Genomic DNA, 27,144 nt, shown 5'->3' with positions numbered 1-27,144 from the left:
TACGGCGTCGTTCTGAGGCTTAAGCAGTAATATGTTTTATATGCTTGTAATAATTTTATTTCCCATTAGCTGACCCGACAGACGTTGTTCTGTATATAATAATAAATAAAATAATATTTTTTTTTATGAATTTGTCAATAATATATCATAAAATCAAGAATTGCTTCGTAAAAATGCACCCTGTTGTTGTAATAAAATTGTTTCACAGCATAACTGTCAAACCGTCAATAAATTCGACGGGGTACGCATCAAAGGAAAAACAAATTTTTTTGTTTTTATTTAATTCCGAGCATTTTCCTTTTTATTCACCTTTTAAACCTTCCCTGTACTCCACAAATAATTCAAGACCAATATTAGCCAAATCAGTCCAGCCGCTCTCGAGTTTTAGCGAGACTAACGAACAGCAATTCATTTTTGTATATATATAGATAGGGATTGACAATAACATAACATATTGCAACAACACTTGGTAAGCGTCATGAAGATTAAATTACTCTTAAAATTATTTGAGATGGAGAGAAGAACTGATAAGTATGAGTATGTATATGCCTACTACTCGGTTAAGTCAAGTTAGTAAATATTTATTATTTATTGGGCGATATGTATACTTTTACAATATGATTCCAGAAAATGTACAAAATAAATGAGTAACGAAATTTAAAATAATTGTTAAATAACGTTTGTGTGGGAAAGGTTGTTATAACATAAACGATTTTCTTAATGATACCAGACTGGGAATGAAGCGGACACCCTCAGCCTCTTTATAGTAAAAATTAAATCTTAAAAATGTTTATTGTACAAGATTACATTGTAATCCATATTTTTCTTAAAAAAAAACCGCTGAGTTTATTGCGCCCATTCTTCACAAGTCTGAGGCAGTCTATTTTGAATGGGTGGTAGTTTTAGACGTTCATTAAGTGATTTTGAATCCTATTATGAATAAAAATATTTGAATTTGTAAATAGTAAGCCTTCATTGTCAAATAAGCTGTAATATATTTCTTAATGTGTGCTCAGTGAGTCAAAGTATATATATTAAGCCATTTAGTTGTAATATCCTTAATTTAATACAGGCAGCATCCCATTAATATTGATTATTAGTCCATTATCACTAATACTAATATCAATAACAACCATTTACAAACCGCAAACAGTTATTTCACGATATTCGATCATGTAGTACAGCCAACTACCACAGGTAATGCTGCGGTTGCAAATTATACAATAATGACAATAACGCCTTCATAATTACATTGCACGAAACTGTCAATAGATTGTGAAATTTCCTAGAGTTATGAAAGTGTTAGAGCATTTTATTTGCTGAAATCGACATAGGATTGCGGCAAGCATTTCAAATAATAAATTGTTATGATCAGTTGCGTAAAAATCATTTAAGCTAGCTATAAACTGAAACATTAGAAAATGCTGTTATATCTTGTAGTATTATGATTATATTTGATATGTAGAAGCTGTATTATGTATCTGTGTGTGTACAGGATACTAATTTATTTTGTATTTCATAAAACGATAGCAGATAATATCGCTTTTTATTTTGGCTACACAAAATATTGGCTATCAGACATTACATAATATTATAAAAGAAACAAATATTTTTACCTCTGTGTATGTGGGGACTGGGGGAGTTTTAAACACAAAAATTTGTTTTAAATCATAGATAAAAAATATTTATCATTTATAATATATTTTTTTAATTAATCAGGGCAAATGTCATCTTTTATATTTTATTTTTATTATGAATGCATGCACACATTTAAATAAAACACTTTAAAATGAATAAAACGCGTGTAATAATGAGACCTAAGATAAATACTATATTTGACTCATTTTATCTGCAGTCCCGCTGAAAACGAGATCTGGAAAGGTCTTGAAACGTCGGGTTAACTCAAATAATCATAAAAATGTAATTTATTTTCAAAAATCTCATGCATAAACACAGTTACAATTACAAGCGTTTTAATCCTTTAAAAGCGTTCTATTTAAATGTGTAACACTCGCGTTAATCAATGAAAATACTGCATGCATACAATTTTATATTAATTATATTCATCAAAATACATCATATAGTCGGAAACAAACGAGAGTACTCTGCGCTTTCGTTCAGAAATTCAGTCATCCCAAACGCGCCATAACAAATATAACTTTAGAAAGTTATAACGTTATAACGCTATCATATACGTTATTAATCAAATTTAATTTGTACATTTTATCTGCGAATCGAAGCGACTATGCAGGTGTAGAAAGATATCAAATTACCGCCGAAGGGTTACGCCACTATCTAGTTCTACTGTTATGACAGCTGTTGTGACATAACGCGAACATTTCCTTGTGGCCTATGTTTTGTGCATCTCTTGATTTTAGATCTCTTGTTGTGATGTTACGTTAGTGCAGGAAAAACGTGCGTAAATATGTCAGTACAAGTATTGTTCAAAAGTTACGAAGTTGTAGACACAATGTATGTATATTTTTACCCGACTGTGTGACGCAAACGGTTTAACAGTCTATGTATATGTGTGAAATACTGTCTAGAGATTACACGTGTGGGCTGATTTTGATGTCTTATGAAAATACGGGACGAGACGAGCAGGACGTTCAGCTGACGGTAATTGATATGCTCTGCCCATTATAATGCAGTGCCACTCATTATTCTTGAAATGCCCAAAAATTCTGAGAGGCACTACAATTGCGCTCGTTACCTCAAATCTCAAGATTTGTCTTTGAGATATTGTCTCATTTGCCCAGTAATTTCACTAGCTACGGCGTCGTTCAGACCAAAACACAAAAATGTAATGCAGTAATGTGTACTGCTTCATGGCAGAAATTGGCGCCGTTGTGGTACCCATAATATAGCCAGAATCCTGTGGAAAGGAGCCTCCCACTAGTACTATACTCATAGAAATCTTAATAAGAACTTCACAGATGACTTATAAATTGCCACCAAGTAAGTAGAGATAGCAATGGTGTTTGAATAAAATATATGCCGATATGATAGCAAGGTAGCAATGCTGTTTGAATAAAATATATTATGCCGATCATTGTTGACTACGAAATTTAATCATATTGTCGTCATTCAGCACACCACAGCTGCATATATCCGGAGCACTGCAAGCCTACGTAGCGATATAAATAGCGCTAAGTAGGCTTTCGTCTTTAAAGTATAAAATGGTGAAAAATCTAAATATTATAAATTTTTATGTCTTTCAAACTCAAATGATGATATATTCATATAACATTGGGATTTTTCCACGCGATCCTACACAATCTTTGTAATTGTGTTGTTTGTAATGACTAAACTTCTACAAATTTCTTAATTAACAAAAAAGATTTGAATTTTGATATGGTATGGACACGTGGAGCGAATGAGTGCAGAAAGAATGACGTATCAAATATATAAGGCAAGTGTGTGTGGGCAAGTCGGTTGCGGGAGACCTCGTAGAACATTCGTCGACCAAATTGGGGACGTTTTGAGAAAAGTAAAGGTCGGAAGCACCCGCAACCGGCGAGCATGTATGAAAAGAATAATGAATATAGAGGAAGCGCGTGAAGTTTGTAAGGATAGAAACAAGTGGCATTCTATTGTCTCTGCCTACCCCGACGGGAACAAGGCGTGAGTGTATGTATGTATGTAATTTTGATATAAAATTTTGTATATACATAATATGTATTTATTTAGGTGAAGTGAAGTGCACCGGTCATTATTAAGTAATATATTACAATTACTGTGACCCCTGTATCTGTACATTGGCTGTCAAACAGGTTGCTTTGTTTGATCCCATACCTCTGTACATAAATTACTCATTACCTTTCTTGAAGCTTACATTTACGTAACGCCGGCTACAGAAATATTGTCAACTATTTTATAACGTGTTGCGTAAGTGGAGGGAGTAATGTATGGTTGTCATAGAAACTCATTCATTAGTAAATTATGGCGATTCCTTTCTAATTTATATTATACTGAACTTAAAAATTGGAAAAAAGCTAACTTTTAGCTGACTTATAAAAAAATGTTATCAAGCGTAAGCATTTTAATAAGATTTTTACTGAGTTCTCTGTTGTTTGTGGAGCGATATTTTTAAAATTGTGATAATATCAAATGTTGTAATTAGATTATTTATTTTACTTCTTAACTACATTGTGTTAAAAAAATAAAAACCATAATATAATTAAGCCTACAATTAAGCCTTCTTGTAACTCTGTGATCAATTTAATTATTGGTTTATGATTAAAACATTATGGTTAAATAATTTTAGTAGTTACTCTTGTTCCAGTCTTTGGAGCGGCCTCCATGGCCCTCGACCTATGTCGCTGGAAAAGCTTTTGAGCTACCAGCATTCAGCATAGAATGTTTATAGTCGGCTGAGACCGTCAGTAACATTCTGTCTGAATTCGTAAAGTGTATTTTCTTCCCCTCAACAACAAAAAAACAAGCGCTTGGAGGTGCAACAGCTCCTGTAGATATCTACTGTTGAGCAAAGAGGATATAAATACTACGTAATAAGAGGCTGCAGTAAAAATTGAAATTTAGATTAGTATGAAACGTGCAGTGATTTGACATAAGTTTGAAATATTAATTACAATATGGCGACGAAGTATATTCGAACATAAAGCGAACAGTTGTTTAAGACGTGCATTTGGGCTGTCTCCGTTTTTTACAAGGAGACATTTCATACAATCGAGTGAATTGCTTTCTGTGTGAGGCAAGACACGTGTCGAAGTGATTTTGTTAAACTTAGCAGAATTAACACACCAGATAATAACATTTTATGTTATAAATGTTATTAATAACGATAAATTTTCGCAAAATAATGCTAATTCTATTTATTATTAGTAAATTGAAGCATGGACACGCCGTAAAAGAATTTAATTCTTTTATTTGGTGGTGTTTATACGGAAGTCCTTTGACAACCGTACTGATGGCCAAGTATTCCTCTACGTCTCCTGGCTCTGTAGGGCCTCGTCGTTTAAAGGCCTTTTTGGTTGATTTTGACAGAATTTGTGTTAATTTAGTTGTTAAGCAATGAATTCACTTATTATTTCTCTGTCACATGTTACATCTGTCATAAATTAGAATTAAATATATGTTTACATTTAGAAAATTTAAGATTTTTAAATCTTTGTGTACTTTAAGTACATATAATATTTAAAATTGGTATTTTTACGATAATAGCGTCTCATTTAATAAAATAATAAATAGTCGTTAAAGCACAGAACAAATCCTATTTGATATATCTTGTCCTTAGCATAAAAACAAGAAAATACACAACAAAACTTAATGAAAACGATACGAGAAACGCATTTACTTGTGGGCCGTGACATTTGAATCTTATGGCCATACTAGCCACTGGCCAATGACTGTCAATCAAAATAAAACCCTAACATAATGTATTTAATGTTGATATTAACATATCAAAGTATCTTGACACTATTATAAATCTAGTTTTTTTGCATATTTTACTTGTTCATAACCTTCGGGTCTAAATTTTGAGCTGTGTTATATTTTTCTGGTTTTAGACGTGTTTTCTAGAAGTAACACGGATTTATAGTGCTTTTGACCTTAGCTTGTTGACTGTTTTTTTACAATATGACGTCATAAATTATCTTGTCAACCATGGTGGGCAGATCGCAACATGTTCTGATCCTTTGACACTTTAGGTAGACCTACTCATTTGTGTTTTATTCAATGATTTTTGAAGTAAAAACTGCTTAGACTCGCTAAGCTTCACATTTTTTCATATAAAAATAAGAGACGAGACGAGCAGAACGTTCAGCTGATGGTAATTGATACGCCCAGCCCATTACAATGCAGTACCGCTCAGGATTCTTGAAAAACCCCAAAAATTCTGAGCGGCACTACAACTTCGTTCGTCACCTTGTGACATAAGATGTTAAGTCTCATTCCCCCAGTAATGTCACAAGCTATGGCGCCCTTCAGACCGAAACACAGTAATGCTTACACATCACTGCTTCACGGCAGAAATAGGCGCCGTTGTGGTACCCATAATCTAGCATCTAGTGGTAACAACCTGTGCAAAGGAGCCTCCCTAGTAAATAAATGAATGAATGAATGATAAAATGTATCTTTTGTCCATTGATTTCAGAAAGCGGATTACGAATGGAACCATTAGTACAGGGGCAATAAAGTCAAAATATGCTTCCAATCAAGCAATTCAATTGTGACTACAGAGAAATATGGCATATCGAATAAAATTATTGCGACGTACCGTTAGCATATTATTTTCCATTAAATATTTATATTTTTTATATTCTGCTAATCGGTGTTTAATTTATGAAAAAATAAAACTTAATTATACTTCCCGCATCATTTAAACCACTCAAGTAATTTGATTAATTAATTTATTTATCAAAAGGCATAAAAGGCATTTATTTTCTCAAAATTGATTCCTTTAGAATTCTTTTTGATGTCATTTCTAATATACTAGATACCAGTACCGCTTTGGAAACAAATGGTGCTCGTTAATAAGAACGGCCTATAACCAAATACTCTTATTAACACAGTTAATTAATATAATAACTTATGCAATTCTACATTTTAATACGAAATCTATAATGATTTTAGAGACCCCGGGTCGTAGTTTAAAATAATAGATTAATTTTGTATTATATACGCATTCTATAACATACGAGTCTTATATTGATTAAATAAAATATTACACTTTTCATTTAATATAATGTAGGTTTCACGAAAGTAACTAAGTTGCCTGAAATTAATGAACTTATATCATAGCACTTTCTCATTCATGTTGGTTCATCCAAAATGAAAAAATACTCTCAATAGAATTGTAAAATTACATTAATACGTCATTTACTCCAATTCCTTGCAACCAAATTTGACTGATTACTTAATTTTGTTGATTCTTGTTCAAACTCTTCTAAAATATTATATTAGACGATCTGTATAGCCGAGTGGTTAGCGGTCCTACCTACTAAGCTAGAGGTCCCGGGTCCCGAATCCCGGTAGGTGCAAGCATTTATATGATGAATATGGATGTTTGTTTCCGAGTCATGGATGTTTAAATGTATTTATGTATGTAATGTTACATAAAATCATATAATTTATGTATGTTAAAGTAAGTATATTGTATTAAATATATCATTGTCTTGTAACCCATAACACAGGCTATAATATATAATATGCTTAACTTGGGGCATGATAGTTTGTGTAAAACGTGTGTCAATATAATATAATATCATTACAGGTTTACTGTTACAACTATTTAATGCATTAGTGTGGCATAAGACACAGCGTGTTAAGTACTAGAGCCAGTTTAAAATCATATCGCATGTAATTAGGGACTATGTATCTCTAACTTACACAGTCTAAACAAAATGTTCCAAATAACACTTATTCAATTTAAAAGTTACTTCAATAGATTTGCATGTTAATATAGTGTTAAGTAATGGTTGATGTATAAAATAAGGCTGTGAAAAGAAAGTGATATATTTATACATATTTTACCAACGTGCGTACTCTGGACGGACATACTCTCTTGCAACAACCACAGGGGAACCGCAGGGGCGTCGCTATCCTTTTGGGTATCAACGCGATTTTATCGATACTTTGATTACTTTGATATTCAAGACGCTACAAAAACAAAAAAGACAAATAACTTAAGAAAAATAAACAAGCATGGAAAACATCAACACAAAACTGGTTCTGATAATCACAAAATTACTTATTAATGCAAATATCATCTCATTCTGAATATTATATGCAATTTGTGACCTGGCCAATAACCTGTTAATATTTTATTGCGTATTTTGTTTGTATCCAATTTGACAAAATTAATTAAGGAAAATCACTTGTGCGAAGATTGATTTTCAACGAAATAACTACATAAAATCCTCTTATTATAATATTATTATAGACCGTTCTAAACTATTTTAGTAATGAATCTTTTATTCGTATTTATAATAAAATCTAATTATCTCTTGCTGTATAACAAAAATAATCAATTCCTAAATATATACATACTTTTAGTTGGTATATTTTTTTGCCGACCGTATCGACATAATAATTCGTGTCTCGATCATCGCAACACCGCCTCAGTGAACGCGTTCAACAAATGTGTTGACGAGCCCTGGATGTTCACATACAAAAAAAATATGTAGTTTTCTGAAGATTGAATTTTATTGAAATCTGTATTGTACTGTAAAGTGGATGAAAATTGGCTTTGCAAGTTTCAGCTGCACAAAGGAGAAGAACGTTTTAAATGTTGAAGATAAAGCTGTAGGTAATATTTTTTTAATAAATATATTGTACTGAAATTCGTATAATAAATAAATATTACTAACTAACTAATAATAATAATAATACTCATTAATTCTGACGTTGCGATCGTATAACATAAGTGAAATTTGATTTATTTATTAATAAAACAGTTTTCCCTAACCGATACGACTTAGAGCGCTTTTGCACTACGTCCGATCCGATTCCGATCCGTACCCGTTTTGCGGAAACGCGGTTTGGTGTAGTCGTAGAACTATTTCTATGGTAGTTACGCATTAGATCCGACTTTAGTCATCAGATTTACTTCCATCAAACGTTAGAAATAGTTCTACGACTGTACCGGACCGTATTTTTATGGTACGGATCGGATTCGGATCGGACGTAGTGCGATACGTAGGGTCCTTAAGTCCCAACTTAAAATTTTAAATTTAAATAGATTTTTAACACGATTATTATTTTGGTATATACGCATCGTATAAACTTTAGCAAGTCGGATTCGTTAGTAGTTTCTACCCATACGCTTACAATATACTTGCTTGTAGACAAAGCGTGTAAGGGTAAATTTTTTTTTTTTTTTTAATGAAAGTAAGGGTCGAGACGAGCAGGACATTCAGCTGATGGTAATTTATACGGCCTACCCATAACAATGCAGAGTGCAGTCAGGATTCTTGTAAAACCCAAAAATTCTGAGCTGCTACTATATTGCGCTCGTCACCTTGAGACATAAGATGTTCAGACCGAAACACAGTAATGCTTACACAGTACTGCTTCACGGCACAAATAGGCGCCGTTGTGGTACCCAAAATCTAGCCGGCTGCCTGTGCAAACGAGCTTTCCACTGATAATCTCTAACAGAAGAGACAGCCACATGGAAAACTACAGTGAATATGTTTTACTGTAACTGATTTTGATTTACAAGTAGTAAAAAGTCAGCCACACTTGGAATTAGCTCCTTCTAACATTTATAGTCACTATTTATCGGGCTAATAAATCTATGATGGTCGCTATTATAGACTTAGATAAATGATTTCTATTTTACGGGCACTTTTTAACAGATGTGCGTGGTATTGTTGTTAAATGCATGCACGAGAGTTGTACAAACCAGGTAAGTGTGTTACAATCGTAGCTGTTCAAAGTGCGTAATATCTGACCAGCCATCTGTGATAGAGGCGTGATCTTATGATGATGATGTAAGGATTTAGTAACATAAAGGTCAGATTACATTACTGACCAACTTATGCTAAGATAACTCTGAAAAATACAGTTTTCGAGAGACCAGTGTAAGTTTGAACTCAATTCAAATATTGGATGCAGTACCAAATTGTTTTGTATAATTATTATAGACATTGTAAAATACCCTATTGATTTAAATGACCACTCATTTAAATCAATCAAAACGGCCACCCGTTGAGTTTTAAGTATTTCCTTCTCACGAGCTCTACTATTACCGAGCAATTGGTAGATTCAGTAATTTAAAAGAAATATTTATCTTAATGACGATTCAAAAGCGCTTAGTTTAAGCGTAATTGAATAAAGTTTAACTGACTTTCTAACCGACTTCAAAAAGGAGGAGGTTCTCAATTCTACAAAGCTGTGGAATGAGCTTCCTTGTGCGGTGATTCCGGGACGATACGACACGGGTACCTTCAAAAAAAGTGCGTACACCTTCCTTAAAGGCCGGCAACGCTCCTGTGATTCCTCTGGTGTTGCTCGTTTGTCCTCCTATTCCATAAAAATAAAATGAGATCTACCTAGATTAGATACTAGATATACAAAACATATATTAGAACATAAGCCTTATATTGATTCATATATAACATATAATTTGGTTTCAAATTAAATCAAATCCAAATATATTATTGCAAGTCACATTTTACAATAGGGTGGTCTTAAATGGATTGACAATATGTGACGCCCTGCAAGGGCACTGCAATGTTATACATAAAATAAATAAATCTTATATATTTTATACAGTCTGATATTAAAAATACAGACAATACCACTATTATTATTAGTATAACTTATTTCTATATTTTGTCAAGCATTAAAATTAAAGTGGCAATGGGCCTCATTTCCAGACTAACAGACGCTAGATGTACCATTCAGACCACAACATGGAAGGGACCTGCAGGAAAGAGAAATGTGGGCAGACTACATAAAAGGTGGACTGATGAGAATAGAGAGATTGGCGGAACTAACTGGCTCGAGAAAGGAAAATATAGAAAGAAATGGAGGAGGCCTTTACCCAACTGGGATCCATTTGAAAATTATGAAGAAAACTAACATAGTGCATGCATTATAACTTACTAACATAAAAGTTAATAATAAAATAATCATGTATGTCATCTAACCATACTAACATACTAACAGTAAAATGTAGAAAATGAAATTGAAAATCATTAATAAAGGCTTTATTATTATTGTATTATTATAATTATATTTCTATATTTTAACTAATTCTCACACTTAGTGTAATTGTGGTTCAGAGAGAGACTGACATAATTAATAGCATAGCAAAAAGCCTGTTAATTACAATTATTATTTTTATTGGATGAAAATTCCATATTAATGAAAATTGGAAATATATTTCAATATTAATTATCTTGATTGCGAGCTCATCAGCATTCCTGTTTACTGGAACGGACACGAAATAACTAATTGGTATAATATTGATTTTAATTAATATTTACAATAAATACCTGTCATGTTGAGTTTAACATAAATTATTTATTGCTTTTGATGTTAATTTTCTGAAAATGGAGCCGCTGTAACTTTATACTACAGTTTTATAAATAAGTAAATTTCAAATTGTTGCGGGATTCAAACTCGCACCTTTAATAATCTTAACTTCTTGAGAAATCACTTAGATTTAAAGAAGATTGAATTATTGAGATTGATCATGATATCGACTGTAAAGTAAATTTTGTATATGAAGCCATAGCTGAAGTCTGATGGCAAACAAACACACGAAGTTTTATGAACGAATTAGTATAAGATCGAGAACAATTTAACTGTTGCATCTCAATATATTCTTGATAAGGTTAAGTATGTTCATAGTCACACTAACGAATTTGCTAGAAACTGCTATAATCATAATGTTAACTAATAATAGGAACAAAAAAACTTTTTATGCCTACAACTCGGTAAAGTCGAGTTAGTAAGTCTTTTGTTCAGTGATTTATATAATTTTACAACATGATCCCAGAAAAATTTACTAAACAAACGTGTTATCAAATTCAAAAGAATTGTTTATTTGGTAAAGGTTATTATAACTGATGATAATTTAATTCTCTTCTTGCATGAATATTATTTTGTGAAATTTTATAAATAAAAAAAAGAGTTTCTTGCGCCCGTTCTTCTCGGGTCTGAGTCATACATTTTCCGAAAATAATATTGAATTTGAATTCATCTGTTAAATTAGGTTACATTAGCTGAATTTCAAAAAGCTCCTCCAATTTAGCCAACGCAACAATTTCTGCCGTGAAGCAGTAATGTGTAAGCATTACTGTGTTTCGGTCTGAAGGGCGCCGTAACTAGTGAAATTACTGGGCAAATGAGACTTAACATCTTATGTCTCAAGGTGACGGGCGCAGTTGTAGTGCCGCTCAGAAATTTTGGGGTTTTTCAAGAATCTTGCTTGGCACTGCATTGTAATGTGCAGGGCGTATCAATTACCATCAGCTGAACGTCCTGCTCGTCTCGTCCCATATTTTCATAAAAAAAGGTGTTCCACTATTGCAATATGATATAGAGGAAAAGATTGCGTAGTAAGATAACACCTTACCTTATGCACCACATAACACGAGATTGCTCGTAACTTTCTTGTGAACTCAAGTCCAATTTAATTATTCTATCATGTCTGTCTTAAGTTATGAGTTGGCCTGGATATAATGCATGTTTGATGAAATTATGGAGCTAATCTGCAAAGTCCTTGCAGTGTCTAATGATACTTTAATAAGTTATTTTATAATGAACGAATACAAGGTTCATAAATATCTTTATAATTCAGAAAGGAAGCTTTTGACAAGAGAATTTGTTACTTTAATGATACATATGAGAAAATCCCTTCTAATAGAACAAGGGAATAAACAAGGTTGCTTTTCCTTCTTATCATGAGTGATCACCCCACATCCAGTTGATGAGGATGATTTAGGGGTGTTCAAACGGTCGATCGCGAGTGCTTTTTGAGTCGATCTCGAGAAAAAAAATCCGATATGGAACTATTCACAGGTTTTGTTTTAGGTAACTAAAATCAGTAATTACGTACCATCTTATGAAAGTTTAGTAAAGTTCAGAACTTCCGACATTAGAACGCTTTTTTTTTGTACGAACCAATAAACTCGCAATTTTGAATTATTATGATTTTTTTTCATTGACATGTCAGAGCAGAACTACCTTGACTAAAAATGCATATTATTGTGTGCCAAACTAATATATATGTCATCATGACACTCTACCTACACGACAATCCTTCATCACACATACTTGAAGCCTCTAGAGAGTCTCAGAGTCGATCGATCGTAGTCTATCAATTTTGAGGTAGGTCACCAGCAGTTCAAGCTTGAGCACCCCTGGTTTAGGCGATCTGAAGTTGGGGCGTATGGTGTGCGAAGTTAGTCATTAGCTTTTGTTATAATCGCCACAGGTTGGCGATCGCAGTACATGGTGATGCTCCCTCGAAAAGATGCTACTCATTCTCCCTTATTAATATTTCTTAGTTGCCTCTTACATGTAAAATAAAGTCATCGAATGGTGACCACTTACTGGATGACGCAGTGCTGGTAGGCCACCCTCAAGATGGACCGATGCCTAAGTCATATCGTTACAGAAAAACTTCAGTTGCTAATCGATTCCACTGTAGTGTGTGTATCACCTTTATACACCTATTAACACACTCATCGCTCCAACTAGTATATAGGTAGTTGCATAGAGCAGGGGTGCTCAAACGGTCGATCGGGATCGACTGGCCGATCGCGAGTGCTTTTTGAGTCGATCTCGAGAAAAAAATCCGGTATGATAAACTAAAATCGGTAATTACGTACCATCATGAAAAGTATGCTCAGGACATGCAGTGTCATGCAGATTCAACATCCAAAGTCGTCCTTTAGTTAAGCTTAGAACTTTAGAACGCGTGTGTTTTGTAAGAATCAATAAACTCGCAATTTTGAATAATAATTATGAGTTTTTTCATTGACGTTTAAGAGCAGACCTACACTTACCTTGACTAAAAAATGCATATTTTGGGCAAAACTAATATCTATGTCATCGTGACACTCTACCTAGACGACAATCCTTCATCACACATACTTGAAGCCTCTCAGAGCCGATCGATCGTAGTCTAACAATTCTGAGGTAGATCGCCAGCTGTTCAAGCTTGAGCACCCCTGGCATAGAGTAATAAAGGGGCATACAATCGCAGTCAGACTTATAATCACTTAATACCCGAACCTCCAACATCGCATGGCGACCCTGCCAGTATGACAGTGGCTGTGCGAGGCAGGAAATTTCTCGCAAGCGGTATTTCGCAATTCGACGTCTTGGAATTGGGCTGCTGGGATCAAACTGAACAGCTTCACTAAAAACTCCCCGCAATGGTTTTTTAAATAATAAAATGTTACTTCTTTTGTTTAATACCAGTTTTGGCCTTATTTTTCTATTATTATAATAATATTGTACATAAATTGTGACGCTGTAGATTACATGAAAATAAATAAATAATAAATGACATTAATATTTTTACACTACAGGCAAACACAATCTCCCTTAAAACATTAACATTCATTAAATCAATGAAAAAACTATTTTGGCCGTTCTACTGTTATAAATTATTTTCAAATGACCTCAACTTAATGAATCGATCTAATAACGGATATTTCGTAATAATAACTACGTTTAACCTTACATTACACGCGTGTCTATTAAGGCCGAAATGTAATTTTAAATTCTTACTAGTTTACATTCGAAAACATAAAATTATCTAATAATTATGCAAATTTTCTAAATTTATGAGTTTTGAATTACACTATTATAATTTTAGTAGAAATAATTTATTGAGTACTCTATTTATTAATAGTAGGTCTCAAAAAATTGAGTACGAGAAATATTTACTTTAAATAATAGAAAATCATTGGCGCAAAGGTCGTAACTCTCATGTGGGAGGCGCCGGTTCGACTCCCATCCATTTCCGTATTCATATTATGTACGTTAGTTCTTTTTTTTAACTTTTTTATAACAATAAGGGACGAGATGAACAGGATGTTCAGCTGATGGTAATTGATACGCCCTAACATTACAATGCAGTGCCGCTCAGGATTCTTGAAAAACCCAGAAATTCTGAGCGGCGCTACAATTCCGCTCGTTTGACTTGAGACAAGATGTTAATTCTCATTTGCCCAGTAATTTCACTACCTACGGAGCCCTTCCGACCGAAACCCAATAATGCTCACACATTACTGCTTCACGGTAGAAAAAGGCGCTGTTCGGGTACCCATAATCTAGCCGGCATCCGGAGCAAAGGAGCCTCCCGCTGGTTAAAGTCGACGCTATTACGTTAAATGAAAACATCGTTAGGAACCCTTCACACACATGTATATATTCAACGGTTGTGTGAAAGATTGACCAACATGCACTGGGCTTACAGGGCTGGCAGCAACATAAAAGTTATGAAGTTATACGATTTAATATTGCTACTATACGAAACACTTTGGTGAAGTAAATTATTTGCTAGCATGTAGCGTTTTGAGTGCGGCCTGTAACAATGACTTCTAAAATTCGAAGTGAGGGATTATACGTCGAACTAACATATATTAATATACACAGAGCTGATATAGATAAAATTATATTTTTTTGTGTGTTCTAATAAAACGCAATTGCTTTTATTACTAAGTTCCAACTACAAAAAATTGTCAGTGATATAAAATGTAATGCTGTGTGTAAGGCTTACATAGACTAAAAAACCTTGCTGAATTAATCTATACCAAAAATAATAATAATATTATAAAGCTGCAGTGTTTGTTTGTTTATTTGAACGCGCTAATCTCTGGTACTACTGGTCCGATTTTTAATGATTCTTTCAGTGTTGGGTAGTCCATTTATCGAGGAAGGCTATAGGCTATGTTTTTTTTTTTCAAAATTAGGGATCCATAATAAAATTGCTATTTTGTAACACAAGGTGTAAAATCGAAAACCTATTTTTGCGTGCGCTGCAAAAACTATTTGACAATAGAACAAAATGATGTACAGGCTATAATATAGGCAATATTTTATTACTTATAAAACTATCGCGTGAATTATACTTTATATGGCAAAACAACGTTTGTCGGGTCAGCTAGTAATTATATAATAATTAACAACTTTTTTCTTTTTTTTTTATTTATATAATAATTAATAACTTAACAACGTTTGTTTACCATGTAATGAACTTATTCTATATGTTTTATATGTTTCTATTAGGCCTAAGTAACCCACAAAACAATACTTAAAACCACGATACTGTACTACTAGGATCTACCTACACTGGTTTTGTACATAACTTAATTTACTTGATAATAAAGATATTTTGAAATTTAATTGAAATTTTTGTGTGTTACGTTGCCGAACCGTGCATTTTGTCATCAATGTTCTTGTATAATTTTTAATATATTCCAAGTGTACTTAGTATGTGTGGAACAGAGTTGATATAAAACATTTTTATTTGTAAGGTTGAAGGTGTTTTTATTCATTAGACCTCGAGTTGCACACAGACAGACAGAAGACATATACCTAAATAACGTAATTGCTTTCGAGCTATCTTTCTCTCTATTTCATTGATTGAAAACAACTAAATTCCTTTACTCGCCTAAGATATTTACACACCATATTATATTTACATGGCTTATGGCTTTTTGGAATATTTTTGTATTCACCGGAATACTAGTAAAAATTAAATTCAGAGTTTTTGTATTAATTTTAACATCATTTCGTTTCCGAGCGTATTATACACATATAAAATTTTATAAGCGATGCGGGACTCGAACCCACGACCTCCGGCGTACCGTGCCGGTGCTCTAACCGACTGAGCCAACCGTTCTAGTTCCGTATCGTTATAAAATCTTGTTTGCTTTGTTCAACTCTCAGGTTGTGGCAACACGACTATACCTTCATAATTGATATGAAAAGTGCATTGAGTAAATAAACGCTTATCTCCATTTCAAATTATAAATAAATACATTTACACATTCATGAATTAAACAAAACTTTTTGTAATTATACTCAGCTACCCTCTAAGCCAAATAAACATGAATTAAATTCATTTAACATCTCCGGGTTAGCCAAAATTTTAAGCAGGCGTGAAATTAACTGGTCATTACTTAACGAACTTACAAGTATTACGTGTCAAGTTAAGAAATCCTCATTAAAAGCTTAATGAAGAAAAACATGAGATCGTAAAAACACACAATAATTAAACACAATAATATACTCAAATGATATTAACATATATATGCTTAGATATAGAGTCTAAATTTGCATACAAAGCGCAGGCCGCTCCGCGATTTCTACGTTTGCGACTTTCTCTCGGTGAAACTTTGTAGTTAGCTATTGTACGTTTATGTGTTAGAGAATTTGTAATTATATCGCAGTTAACGAAAATAATTTTTCCTGACATAATGGCCTATCGTTACTAATTACAGATTTAGTTAACTAGAACAGCAATGATAATATTTTAATTATTTTTAATGTTGTACGCAGAAAAACTTAACTGGCCGCAAAATTTTAAATTAATTAACAATCTAACATTCATTTTATTAATCTCTTTAACTATTACTTACCAGATTTAATAAAATTAATTACGTGATCAACTAAATATTATTAAAATACACGAAAATCATTGTCAAGGAAGTTCCTTCGATTCGGCGCAGTAAACATATAGTATATTATAAAAAGACTTAGTAACTTATATACTAGAATAATCACACACGATTCTTTACATATCTACTAACCCCCTTATTCATAATAGTCTGCTAACTTAAAGCATTGCTAATTCTCACTCTGTCTGCTTCTATTGACCTAAGTCAGAATGAGAAAAAACACCCCTAAGCGGCTGTTTAAAGTTAGCGGACCATTGAATAAGGGGGTCAGTTTTTACTAAAATTTTGTTTTTGAAAACTCGGTTGTTCATAAGAGCCTAAGTCTTTAAAAAAGATTAACAATAAGAACTTTAATAATCTCGACAAATTAGGTATTATTATTTTTATGATGTTTCGCTATGTATTAAGAAAGCGTGGTCACGGTCTGCTTAGGGCAAAAAGCTTTTATTAACTTATCCTTATATAAATGCTTAAATGTCAACCTTTTCCAACATAATTATGTCGTTTTGACATTTGGCATCAACAGCAAAACAAAACGAATATTTTGTGCTAAAATTATTTACAAAACGTAGAAAAAGGAGACAGTGTTCACGTCAAGGTTTTGTACGTTTAAAAAGGCAGCGAATTAATATCACGTTTACCAAGGTCGTCATGTTCAATCCACTATCGATTATTAATTTTCATAATAACTTATAACTTACATTATTCACATATTGATAAAATGACATAATCAAATTCGAATTCAAATATTTTTATTCAAAATAAAAATGTATGCTTAAGATCTGAGAAGAACGGGCGCGAGAAACTCAGTGGGATTCCTTTTTTAAATAAAATCTTCTCAGAATATAATATCGTACAATAAAATTTATCATTAAATAGCATGAGAGTGGTCGCTCCATTCCCAAGGTACCGTATTTATGTTATAGAAACCCTTACCACACAAAGGTATTTTAATTTCAATTTTAAAAAACATAAGGTCGTAAATAAAATTTAATAAACCCTCCTAATGCATACGCCTTTAAGATCCATTTTATTATCCACTTAAAATATAAGCTAAAACTACTTCATCTGAAATTCAATTATGCACGTAGGTAACTGAAGCAGGCCAATGAAAACCATGCAAAACGAAGCTTATAACAAAAGGAAGTAAAAAGCTCGTTCGAGTAAGTGTTAAAGTAATTAAGCAGCTGCTTACCATTGTGTTTCCCGCGAAAATTGTACACTCGTAAAGAAAAACCACAACACTAAAGCACTAGTGAACCGCACGAATACAGTCGTCAACGAAAACACGAAAGTAATTTTCACAGGTACACTGCTCCGCTGGGGGAGTTGGGAATCGAATTGTTTCTGTCTATATATAAAACATGTCTGTCCTTTCGTCTGTCACGATGGAGAGACGGTTGTGGACTGAATAATCGGCCGAAAGTGCGGTGTTTGCCCCGTCAGTGTCGTTACTGATTCAAAAGGTGTGCGTGTGCGCCGATTGCTCGACCTAACTGTCTTGATACTTGCCTTGAATATTTAATCGTCTGTTAAAAATGAAAGTGATTTGGTTGCATTCAATCATTCTTCCATAATTGATAGTAGTTCTTGTTGGTATATACAGAGCATTGCATAATCATGTAACACAGCTATCATAAACTGGGTCCAAAACCGATGCATAAATTTAATTACATGCTTTAATATTGCTTATACAATGAGGGTACTGTCGATGATGTGAAATCTGGAAGTATAAGTACAGTTCAATTGTTTCATTCCAATATCCCGTATTTCAGATATACAACGCTATATAAAAATAAAAGGCATTTAAAAGCAGCAATTCTCATACTTAATTCAAATGTTTGGCAAGCGATCTAAACCTTTTGGTTTGATACTATCGAAGAAGATATATTTTACTATACTTTTGTAAAATAAACTAAAGATAACGATATAACAAAATGTTAAAATTTATAAACTTAGAGTTCCTGATCATGGGTTGTTTCTGTAGAGGTGATAGTAATACACTGTCAAAATTTCAGCTAGTATAGTCTATGAGATACTTTTAAGTGACAAATTAATGGTCGGAGTGACAGAGGAGTATTAGTAAAACAGTTCCAATTGGTTATCCTTTAAAAGGCATAAAGGCATTTATTTTCTCAAAATTGATTCCTTTAGAATTCTTTTTGATGTCATTTCTAATATCTACTAGATATTACTACCGCTTCAGAAACAAATGGCTCTCTGCGAGAGAAGAAGTGGCGCAAGAAACTCTCCCAACATTTTTCGCTCTTTTCAATAAAAATATGCAATATTGTACAGTCATTTCTATCGCTATAAAATAATCACAATCTAGTCCCAGCAGTGGAGTTAGGATTTACGAAGGAGCCATTTTTTTATAAAACATTTAAATTTATTTATAGATAATGCCTGAACAGTGGCTGGCTTTGGGTATGGAACGCTATAAAAGCGATTCAACTCAACTAAACTGTGCAAATCAAATTGATAAAAAGCAAGAATCATAATTAATATATCATAAATTTGAGAAGAGAACATCATGAATTTAATACATCCATAACGTATTCAAATCAGATATTCTGCTAATTTAATGGATGTGCCGACTACCATTCATTACATGAAATAGATAAACGTTTGACATGTTATGCAGATTGGAAATGTGCATTCAGTGACATCAAAGTAATGAATAGATCAAAGCTCCACCGATTATCTAACTATACTCTCAAAGACTTAATTATTACACGTGTTGATTATTTAAGATGATAATATGCTATACCAAAAAGTGATAAGTTTTTAATGTTAATATTATTTTTTTACTTTAAGCATATGTTATAATGTCACCAAACGATTAAAAATTAATAACTTTCCTATGAGTTATCATTTTAATAAAAAATTTAAAATCTTAACTTTCCATTACAATGTAGAGATTTTGAATTTATTCATTTTAATATAAAATTATAAGATAATCACGCAATCATTTGATCATATTATTTATGCTAAATATCTTTTGAAAATTAAAAATCTTGTTTACAAAAATATATTGACTAACTTATTTTTTGCCATTCAAATCATAATATTATTTAACTTATTTAAAAATAGCATAGTTAATAATATTTTCATGTATTTGGCATTAATTATTGATTCGTGTGTTGTCGTTGTTGTCTACAATAATTGATAAATAATATATAAACTATAATTTAATAATGTTCACAATACTATCTTCGCGCCTAAATAAGGATACTGTAAACCCAAGCGCTGGTAACTATTTCGGTCAACGGATCAGCCTAGCTATCCACTTAGCTAGCTTCCACGTAATGATAGTCATAATTTCAGGTAGTCATTGTATTGTAAATATAGTAATAAGATTTGTTTTGTTTGAATATATATCTATAATTTTCTGTAATTAGTTATACGCACGTAAGAAAATCTATATGCCCCTAAAATTTTGGTTTGTTTTATTACCTATTTTATATTTATATTTAATATATTATAATATTAAACGACCAAAACCGTCTCGCCGGAATATACAACAATGATTAAACTTAAAAATTACCATTCCTTTCACCCTGAGTTAATGTCACTCTACGAACGAGATGGACTGAAATATTATGAGTCTCTTTTATACTTCATTTATCCAACTTCCTAGTCCTAAATACATTTAGAGTGTTTGAAAACAATGGAAATTTGATAATAATCGGCTTAGTTGTTAAGGAGAACCGGGACAAAGACCTACTTTGAACAAACAGACAATACAAAACTATCAACTAATGCTAATTTACTTCTTAAACTTGTTAGTCATTACAATAAAAGGTTGGGAAAAGTTTTTTTTTGTTTTCTACGAACACGGCTCGGACCAATGCAGTGTAAACTGGGACAGTTACGATTTCTTGTCTCGATTGAATTGTTTTGTCGGATGGAAAATATGGTTTTTAAAAGACAAATTGTTGAATGTCTTCAGGAATTTTCTTAATCACCAAAGCTTTACGAAAATGAATTGCCTTCTATCTTAACTTCAAGCAAGCTACTGTTAGACTCAAATAGATGAAGGTCTTTTCGGGTATTATCTATCTATATATATAAAAATGAATTGCTGTTCGTTAGTCTCGCTAAAACTCGAGAACGGCTGGACCGATTTGGCTAATTTTGGTTTTGAATTATTTGTGGAAGTACAGAGACGGTTTAAAAAATGAATAAATAGGAAAATGCTCAGAATTGACTAAAACAACATATTTGTTTTTCCATTGATGCGTACCCCGTCCAATTTATTGACGCAACGGTTTGACAGCTATGCTGTGAAACAATTTTATTACAAAAACAGGGTGCATTTTTACGAAGCAATTCTTGATGTTATGATGTAATATTGACAAAATCAATAAAAAAAACATTATTTTATTTATTATATTCAGAACAACGTCTGTCGGGTCAACTAGTATTGAATATATAACTAATGTCTTGCCATTACTACTAGCAAAACATAAGGTCAAGCATTAGGATGTTATGGAATATTTTTTCAATTCCATTATTGAAAACTTCAACCAAAACCGGAAATTAAATAATTTCAACAAAATTTCTTAGTATAATGGACCTTAACCGCAGAACCGTTACAAACCTGTTAACATATAATGCAGTTAATAATTTGAAATACAAACATTATAAAATAATTACAAGCGATACTCTTTGTTAAGAGAGCGATAGTTTTAGATATTATTATCTGGTTATTATAAATAGTATTGAATGATACCATTTATAAGCCGTCATGCTCGGCTAGATACAGCTCGGGATCATTTAGGTAAAGTCGGGTCGTGTCAACAGAGAGAGACTCGTTCGAAAACTCGCACGCATAAGATTTTCACTTGTGTAGTTGCTTTAAAACAACGTTTTTTTAGGGTTCCGTAGCCAAATGGCAAAAAAAGGAACCGTTATAGATTCGTCATGTCTATCTGTCTGTCTGTCCGTCCTGTATGTCACAGCCACTTTTTTCCGAAACTATAAGAACTATACTGTTGAAACTTGGTAAGTAGATGTATTTTGTAAACCGCATTAAGATTTTCAAAAAAATTCCATACTAGGAACTGAAACAAAAAAAAAACTGAAAAAAAAATGAAACACTACCAAAAACCACCACTAAAAAAACCCCATTTGCCGTATCATCGCTCAGAAAATTTATTGAATAAGGCGTTACTTTGCGGAAATCCATAATTATACAAATTATTTAAGTTTTCTTTAGTGTTAATTCCGCCAATATTTGTCTTTAAAACAATTCGACACGTGTTTCGCCTCTACACGAGGCATCCTCAGGACGTGTTGTCTCGCCAAAATCTGGCACGAGACTCCATCATCAGTCTCGTCCCTTAAAGCCTCGCCTAGTATCGTAATACTGGGTCTCGAAATTTCGAGCGCTTGCCAATTCCGTGGCCATCTGGAGGGCAAAGCCAAATTGGCTTCGAAGAAACTGGGCGTCATGAATAGAGCACGGCAATACTTCAAGCCGGCCCACATACTAGCGCTCTACAAAGCGCAGGTCCGGCCACACATGAAGAATTGCTGTCATCTCTGGTCTGGCGCACCCCAGTATCAGCTCGATCCATTTGACCGCGTGCAACGCAGAGCAGCTCGAATTGTCGGGGACCTAGCGCTCTGTGAACGCCTGGATCACTTGGCGTTGCGAAGAGACGTCGCTTCATTGTGTGTCTTCTACCGCATTTATCACGGGGAGTGTTCCGAAGAGCTGCTTAACTTGATTCCTGCCGCCGAATTCCACCTTCGCACGACACGCCACAAGTTAGGATATCATCCCCACCATCTGGATGTGTCTGGCGGTCCTCCACAGTGCGGTTTTCAAGAATCTTTCTTCCTCGTACTACGAAGCTGTGGAATGAGCTTCCTTGTGCGATGTTTCCGGGACGTTACGACAGGGGTACCTTTAAAAAAAGCGCGTACACCTTCCTTAAAGGCCGGCAACGCTCTTGTGATTTCTCTGGTGTTGCAAGAGAATGTGGGCGGCGGTGATCACTTAACACCAGGTCACCCGTACGCTCGTTTGTCCTTCTAAACCATAAAAAAAAGAGTCGAAGGCAATGTCTAAAATTACATATTCTTTTACATATTGAATATATACTACCGGAAAATATATGTTTATCAGTCTCCGAATAGTATAGCAGTTTTGATAATCGATTATTCGGAAGTTCTTTTTTTTTCTTTATGAAAATAAGGGACGAGACGAGCAGGACGTTCAGCTGATGGTATTGATACGCTCTACCCATTAAAATGCAGTGCCGCTCAGGATTCTTGGAAAACCCAAAAATTCTGAGCAACACCACAATTGCGCTCGTTACCTTGAGACATAAGATGTTAAGTCTCATTTGCCCAATAATTTCACTAGCTACGGCGCCCTCCAGACCGAAACACAGTAATGTTTACACATTAGTGCTTCACGGTAGAAATAGTCGCCGTTGAAGTACTCTTAATCTAGCCGGCTTCCTGTGCCTTTGCAAAAACCTTTGTAAATAAATATTATGACTGTTTATTGTCAGTACATTTATGAAAATTTAATATATGTTCACAAAAATCGTCACCTTTTTGCTCTTAATAGTGATTTTCATTATTATAACACTAGAAATAAGGAATTGCTTGTAACTAATTCTAGTAGGCTTCATAAGATACATAATAGCTTTAAGGGTAAATGTATACACTTCTACAATAAAGTCCCAGCCACTGTTCAGGCATTGTCTATAAATAAATTTAAATGTTTTATAAAAAAATGGCTCTGTCGTAAATCCTATTACTCCACTGATGAATATCTAAATGATCGGACAGCCTGGGACTAGATTGTGATTATTTTATAGCAACTGTACAATATTGTATACTTTTATTGAAAAGAGCGCAAAAAAAAAGAATGCTGGAGAGTTTCTTGCGCCGCTTCTTCTCTCTCAGAGCGCCATTTGTTTCCGAAGCGGTAGTAGTATCTAGTAGTATAAGAAATGACATCAAAAAGAATTCTAAAGGAATCAATTTTGAGAAAATAAATGCCTTTGCACCTTTGCCTTCCACTGGTTAACTTTAAGTTAACTTCCCAAACTTTCTTTCTTGAAGAGTCATACTCCATATAATTTTTACAAGATGGTCGAAAATAGTTTTTCCATCTTATAACAAAAAATAAAGAATTATATTATGAAATATGGTTTGTTTAAATAGCATCAACCATGGAAACCATGGAACCAGTCTACTCATCTATGGAAATTTTCTTATATCTTTGAATTTAATTGAAAAGTGTATATAACTTGAGAGGTGTACCAACATGTTTGGTTTCGATACTATTCAACACGCCTTTTGATATACGGCTTAATATGTCTATACTTTTAACAAAAGCTTCTTACGGCCACCCATATCGTGTTCTGTGAATTTTCACTTTCAATATACAGTTTCAATGCGTCACTTATTGGATCACGTTGCGAAACGCGGTGAAAGTACCGGTACATACGAAAATGGTAACAATTCGACATAACACTTAACAAGTTTTAATTATATACAGTAATTAGTTTTTGTGATCAGATAGTCTCCAGTCATTGACAGAATGTGGGCGTATGAAATATCGACAGAATTATAAATAGTAATTAATAAAATAATATATAATTCAAGATGATAAATGTATGATATTACGTCGTAGAGCCACTTTGTGAAACCAGGTGCCGGCTGCAATAAGTCTTTTTGGCTTATTGCTTGTGGTAACGGCGTAGGAAGGGTCGTTCCTTTTACGTCTGGTACGTATGCCATAGCCATATTATGGGCACGGAAAGAGAGCAGTCCAGATAAGCTTCAATCTCTAAGTATCCAAAGCTAAAATACCAGAGGCAATTATTTGTCAAGTGCAATGACATTCTATACATATGGACATATCATTCGCAGTATGACAGTGGAACGGCAAAAGTGTGCTTAAAGACAATGTAAGCACACTTCTCTAAGGAGAGACGACTAAGGAGTCGTGTGTCAACTGTGTGTCAACAAGCCTAAGTGTGCTAAAAAAAATTAACAAAAAAACAACCGACTTCAAAAACAATAGATATAACATACACTAAAAAGTATAAAAATAGACACGTATTTTTATACAATCTCATTAATAATTCTAATTCTAGTTTCGTTTATTATTATTTTTTGTCGGTTGTTTTTTTGTTAAAATTTTTTTAAAGGCCTAGGGAATAATGATTTGCAATATTGTGCTTTGTGTAATGTTAAGGGCTTACAATACGTGAACAATTATATACTTGAGCTATTTACACGTTATCGTTACCTAGTGGTAATTGATACTTATTTACATCGCAAATATGTAATCTATATATATAAAAATGAATTGCTGTTCGTTGGTCTCGCTAAAACTCGACAACGGCTGGACCGATTTGGCTAATATTGGTCTTGAATTATTTGTGGAAGTCCAGGGAAGGTTTAAAAGGTGAATAAATTAGAAAGTGTTCGGAATTAAATAAAAACAACAATTTTGTTTTTCTTTGATGTGTCCCCCGTCGTCCGATATTTGTTTTGTATGGACATATTTTCTATGAGAGAATTTATTGACGCACGGTTTGACAGTTCTGCTGTAAAACAATTTCATTACAACAACAAGGAGCATATTTTTCGAAATAATTCTTGATGGTATGATATATTATTGACAAATTCATAAAAAACATTATTTTATTTATTATATACAGAACAACGTCTGTCGGGTCAAATAGTAGCTAATATTTTTCAGCTTTCCCGTACACGAGATAATGAAGGAGAATTTGCGCCGGTTGGTAGTAAGAGAGAGTTGTGAAGAAATTTACAAACCAAGCATATTTATATTTCACACATTTTGATTTAAGTTTTTTGGATTTAACCACATTTGAAATTTGGCAAAAGCTGTCATACAAATATATTATGTTGATGTCCGTTTACACTACATATACGAAAAAGATACCGTGTAAAAGATATGCTAGTCTAAAAGATAAATTCTATTTAATTCCAGGAACTTAAATTTAAATATTCAGTTTAACTAATTTTTTTATGTAATTAAAAATATTATATTTATGTATTAGGAGAGATTAATGAGAGAATCATTAAAGATTAATCCAAATTCTTTTAGAACGTAAAGAAGTAACAAATATAAACAAAGTATATATAAACAAGTAAATAAATAAACATACAAACATTTCCCCTTTATAATATGAGTATTATTTTTGATTAAAAACGTAAAAACCTCCAGCTGAACAGATCTTGATCGAAAAATAGGGACAGACTGACGAACGTCAAACTTATAGCAACCCTCTTTTTCGTCTGGGTTTAAAAAATACCTAACTGCTACTCCACTGATGTCACTGTCCAAATCAGGTTCTAAATTCAAAATACACAGCTGAAACAGAGATAGTGTTTACATTGCTGCCTATTGACCAATAAATTTTTAAAAAACTGGAGTAAACGCAGAAATGTGTAAACATAGCAGTCGAAGGTTATTATGATGTCATTCGTGACGTGTTCCATATTTCGGCTTTGATTTTATATGAGGTGGATTGTCCATATGTATAGAACGTCGAACTTATATAATTTATTTATGACGCTTGTGGCAGCCGGGCTGTTTTCTATTGCTAATATTTTGTCCTGAAATTTTTGTTTAAAAATTTTTCATTTTTTGAAAGAAACCATAAGATGATATTATAAAAAATGCAGCAGTACAGTAAAAATAATACAAAAAATTTAATTGCAACATTTCTTTTTGGTCGCGTTTAGCAAAATAGTCACAATTCTCGTAGAACTCTGAAAGACAATCTTATATAACACGAGCATATCTTAAATCATATTTTTAGATTACAATAAACAAGTATGATTATCTAGCAACATTTAACAAAAATCCGCATAATGGTATCTCGAGTATTGTAAACAAAAAAAATATAACGTTGCAAGTGTCGAGTGCACGGCATTGGCGCCAAAACAGCTCAGCATACGACTGATGCGGGATGAGTTCAGCGTACCAGAGAGATATGGCGAGGGAAAACTGATAGTAATCATTTGT

The 27,144-nt window shown here is 33.2% G+C and overlaps 1 protein-coding gene and 1 non-coding gene across 2 annotated transcripts in view; both read right to left on the bottom strand.

The window, feature by feature from the left end:
• Window positions 1-18,540, bottom strand: part of LOC126969469 (probable chitinase 10) — a 137,828-nt gene extending 119,288 nt beyond the window's left edge. Inside the window, exon 1 of the mRNA XM_050814914.1 lies at window positions 18,307-18,540. Coding sequence (XP_050670871.1) covers window positions 18,307-18,309 — 3 coding nt within the window. The 5' untranslated portion in view covers window positions 18,310-18,540. The remainder of the gene's footprint in view (window positions 1-18,306) is intronic.
• On the bottom strand, window positions 16,260-16,333 carry Trnat-ggu (transfer RNA threonine (anticodon GGU)). Its single transcript has one exon. It is a non-coding gene; the product is annotated as a tRNA-Thr (tRNA).
• Window positions 18,541-27,144: the final 8,604 nt, after the last annotated feature.

This window comes from Leptidea sinapis, chromosome 18, assembly GCF_905404315.1.
Source record: "Leptidea sinapis chromosome 18, ilLepSina1.1, whole genome shotgun sequence".
Taxonomy (NCBI): Eukaryota; Metazoa; Arthropoda; class Insecta; order Lepidoptera; family Pieridae; genus Leptidea; species Leptidea sinapis.
This window is presented reverse-complemented; position numbering and strand designations above follow the sequence as displayed.